Here is a 4,569-nt window from a genome sequence, read left to right on the forward strand (position 1 = left end):
GTTTAATTCCACTAAAAACCTAAATGCAGCTAGCGCCTAATACTAGCTAAGTACCACAATGCTATTCCCAACTACCTACAAACTATACATATGCATACTATATTACAGAATCTAGCTTTTAGAGCCTTTGTAAAACGTTTCTGTCTATTATCTATGTACTACTAACAGCTAGAGGTGGATGGTGTTTAATTCTACTAAAAACCTAAATGTAGCTAGCGCCTAATGCTAGCTAAGTACCACAATGCTATTCCTAACTACCTACAAACTATACAGATGCATACAATATTACAGAATCTAGCTTACAGAGCCATTGTAAAACGTTTCTGTCTATTATCTACCTACTACTAACTGCTAGAGGTGGATGGTGTTTAATTCCACTAAAAACCCGAATGCAGCTAGCGCCTAATGCCAGCTAAGTACTATAATGCTATTCCTAACTACCTACAAACTATATAGATGCATACAATATTACAGAATCTAGCTTATAGAGCCTTTGCAAAACGTCTTTGCCTATTTTCTACTTACCACTAACTGCTAGAGGTGGATAGTGTTTAATTCCACTAAAAACCTAAATGCAGCTAGCGCCTAATGCTAGCTAAGTACCACAATGCTATTCTTAACTACCTACAAACTATATAGATGCATACAATATTACAGAATCTAGCTTGCAGAGCCTTTGCGAAACGTTTCTGTCTATTATCTATGTACTACTAACTGCTAGAGGTGGGTGCTGTTTAATTCCACTAAAAACCCGAATGCGGCTAGCACCTAATGCTAGCCAAGTACCATCTATAATGCTATTCCCGACTACCTACAAACTATATAGATGCATACAATATTACAGAATCTAGCTTGCAGAGCCTTTGCAAAACGTCTCTGCCTATTTTCTACTTACTACTGACTGCTAGAGGTGGATGGTGTTTAATTCCACTAAAACCCTAAATGCAGCTAGCGCCTAATGCTAGCTAAGTACCACAACGCTATTCTTAACTACCTACAAACTATATAGATGCATACAATATTACAGAATCTAGCTTGCAGAGCCTTTGTAAAACGTTTCTGTCTATTATCTATGTACTACTAACTGCTAGAGGTGGGTGCTGTTTGATTCCACTAAAAACCTAAATGCGGCTAGCACCTAATGCCAGCCAAGTACCATCCATAATGCTATTCCCGACTACTAACAAACTATATAGATGCATACAATATTACAGAATCTAGCTTACAGAGCCTTTGCAAAATGTTTCTATCTATTATCTATGTACTACTAACAGCTAGAGGTGGATGGTGTTTAATTCCACTGAAAACCTAAATGCGGCTAGCGCTCAATGCCAGCTAAGTACCATAATGCTATTCCTGACTACCTACAAACTATATAGATGCATACAAAATTACAGAATTTAGCTTGCAGAGCCTTTGCAAAACGTTTCTGTCTATTATCTACGTACTACTAACAGCTAGAGGTGGATGGCGTTTAATTCTACTAAAAACCTAAATGCAGCTAGCGCTTAATGCTAGCCAAGTACCACAATGCTATTCCTGACTACCTACAAACTGTATGGATGCATACAAAATTACAGAATCTAGCTTGCAGAGCCTTTGCAAAATGTTTCTGTCTATTATCTATGTACTACTACTAGCTGGAGGTGGATGGTGTTTGATTCCACCAAAACCCCAAATGCAGCTAGCGTCCCTTGCTGCCTTGCTAAACAATCCTCTTACTAAAAACAGTCAAGACCTCTCTAATGCCTACCTTTTAACCACTCTCTCTTCTGCCACAACGCCTATATAGCTTAACCGCTGCCTGCCTGTAGCTTTTGAACCTGTTTTCGTCCCTTTGCGCGAAAAAAACCCTACTGTCCCAGGTCTAACCTTATGCCTGTTTCTGCGGTTCATAACATTCGACGGATTAAGAGGCGTTGCTACGCTGTGCGCTATAAGCTATTCTCAGTGGTAAGTTAGAAGCCCTCGATGTTTCCTTTTCCAGCTTTTTATCAAGCCATCTCTGGCGCGCTCCTGCATTCGGCAGCCCTCATTGGCTCATCAAATTTTGATTCGTCACCCGCAGAATTTCAACCTTGGACTAAATCCCACACATCATTCGGAGACCAAATCGAACTGTTCAAGGCTGTCTCCTTTGGCAGCCTGTGCATATTTGGTAGTCGGATCGGTCTGCTGCGTGCAACAGCCTATCTGATGCTTCGCCAGAGAGCCGCAACATTATTTGCAACACCATATTGTCGCCCTGATGTCTACCCAACAGGCTCCAAATGGCACTGCAGGGAAAGAACTAGTTTTCAGCTCGGAATTTCTTTTTCCAGCCTTGCGACGTTCCCTTAGTTTTAGCCCCACCTTATTCATATTGTGTCACTAGTTGCAGGCCAAAAAGGAAGGATTGCATCAAACAGCTCATAATCCCACCAATTAGGGCCTTGTGGCTGCAGCAGATAGGTCGAATACGCCAACAAATACGGCGCCATGAAACAGGATCAAGTTCGACACCTGCTAATCTGGAAAACTCTCACACCAGGCTGAGCCTCAGCCTTGTGAGATCGGATGATAAAAGCCGTCCCGCTTTCCCTCCCACTTGTTATTAATACACCTCATCCTTCTTACCAACTTGCTCAACCGCTAGGATGTCCAGTCAATCGTTCCGGAACCCTCCCGAGAGGACCAAAAGCCCTCTGGTTTCGAGTGGTAGCGGGCAATTATCACCAACTCTTACGGCTCAAACGCCTTCCAGAACATCTGTGGCGATCGGGGGTCGAGCGCCATCCATACTGTCTTTGAAGGACATGGCCATCTCTTCCCAAAAGGCTCGCTCTCAGGTGCTGCAGCCGACTGCTCTTAGTCCACCTGAAGAGCCCTCAAGAATTTGCGAATGTTGCGACACTGCTGAGGGATGCATATGGAACTGCTCCTACTGCGACATGAACTTTTGCGACCTCTGCTGGGGACGACAAGGACCACATAAGCCCGGTCGGACTGGGCCAGACGGTCTGCCGCACGAAAAAGCAGACCCAAATATCGTCAAAAGGTTGAAAAATATTTTGACCCCGCCGACTGACACCTTTGAACAGCAGTCGCTGCATTTGGATGATGAAGACACTACCTGGTTCGGAATCGCACGGGACAACAATAATCAATCAGTCTTTCAAGACTACGGACGCTATGCTACAATCATGATAGATAGCACAACAGGTGCTCACAAACTCCGATATCCCCAGCTTATCTCTTTCATTGGGCAAACGGGGGCTGGCAAAAGCACTTTGGTCAAGATGCTGATCGACCAGCAAGTGCGCAAAAAGCCCGCTCATGAATCCTCTCATTTCGCTTCCCCGGTGGTTGGTTCGTTACGCAATGAAAACGTACCAACCTCTGGTGATGTTCATCTATATGGCGACCCTAACACGTATTTCGGCGAATATCCCTTGCTTTATGCCGACTGCGAAGGTCTCGAAGGTGGCGAGAACTTACCCGTGAGTGCGCAATATTGCAACTCGAGTTTCTTGCCAAAGGACAAGGATAAGGACAAGCGTTATGCTCAACATGAACATCATCGCAAGCGGCATAAAATCACCAAAGTAGCCCGTGGGGCTCCCCGAAGCATCAAGTGGGCCAATTCTCCCGAAAAGTCAAAACGTCAGTACGCTGTTACTGAGCTATACCCACGACTACTGTATACCTTCTCCGATGTGATCGTGTTTGTCCTCCGGAATCCCAAGTATGTTCTACTTCTTTGTTCTCAGTTCAATTCGGATCACTCACAAACCTTAGGGTCTTCGAGTCAACGGTGCTTTCGAAACTCATTGGCTGGGCTTCGACATCGATGGAGAAGTCACTCAACCAGCCGACCCTTCCACACGCTGTAATTGCTCTTAACGCCACGGATATGGAAGTGCAACAGGAAGAATGGGATCCTGAACAAGCGACCAAAATGCTCCTGTCAACAGTCGCGGGTGCCATCGACAGAGACTCCGACTACCGGGCTCTAGCTGACTACTGGAGTGGACGAGGGAGACATATTCGAACCATGGGCGGCCTTCTTGAATGTTACTATTCTTCCATCACAGTCGTCCGCATTCCTGTAAAGGGTCGTTACATGAAGATTGATTCCCAAATCAAGAAGCTGCACAAGGTGCTTATGGACAAATGTTGGGAATCTTTTAAGTCAAAGCGCCGGTCACGCATGTCTTGCATGAGCTGAGGAGGGGACATATGGCAAACGACTCGACAAGGGATCGAGATCCAAACAAGGTGGAATGAGTGTATTGTAAGGTCTGAGGAGCTCGATAGAGCTCTAAGCTGACTATATACTGTACGAGATAGGAGCTATGCCTAATGAGTGAATAGTGCAGTACATGGGTATGATATCGCGTGAGACACGTGCGACACACCCCCCCAGCTTTGACGAAGTGAATACTGAAGCAAAGCTGTACAAAGAGAAATAATAGACTGCAGGTGTACAGTAGTGCACTCAAGAGTGCGAAACAGCAAAAAGAAGTTGGTAGGCTTAGGCTTTAAAGCCAATGTTAGTAGAGTGAGCCTTTAGGGCGTCACTTAGGCGGA

At 44.9% G+C, this 4,569-nt stretch overlaps 1 protein-coding gene across 1 annotated transcript; it reads left to right on the top strand.

The window, feature by feature from the left end:
• Positions 1–1,971: 1,971 nt before the first annotated feature.
• On the top strand, positions 1,972–4,451 carry BDR25DRAFT_397579 (uncharacterized protein; the record flags this gene model as incomplete). Its single annotated transcript, XM_033698514.1, has 9 exons — positions 1,972–2,161; positions 2,189–2,330; positions 2,375–2,493; positions 2,552–2,643; positions 2,670–3,724; positions 3,778–4,154; positions 4,204–4,273; positions 4,354–4,377; positions 4,406–4,451. 9 exons carry the CDS (start codon positions 1,972–1,974, stop codon positions 4,449–4,451), a joined length of 2,115 nt encoding a protein of 704 aa, XP_033539344.1.
• Positions 4,452–4,569: the final 118 nt, after the last annotated feature.

Source organism: Lindgomyces ingoldianus (genome assembly GCF_010093535.1).
Source record: "Lindgomyces ingoldianus strain ATCC 200398 unplaced genomic scaffold BDR25scaffold_115, whole genome shotgun sequence".
Taxonomy (NCBI): domain Eukaryota; kingdom Fungi; phylum Ascomycota; class Dothideomycetes; order Pleosporales; family Lindgomycetaceae; genus Lindgomyces; species Lindgomyces ingoldianus.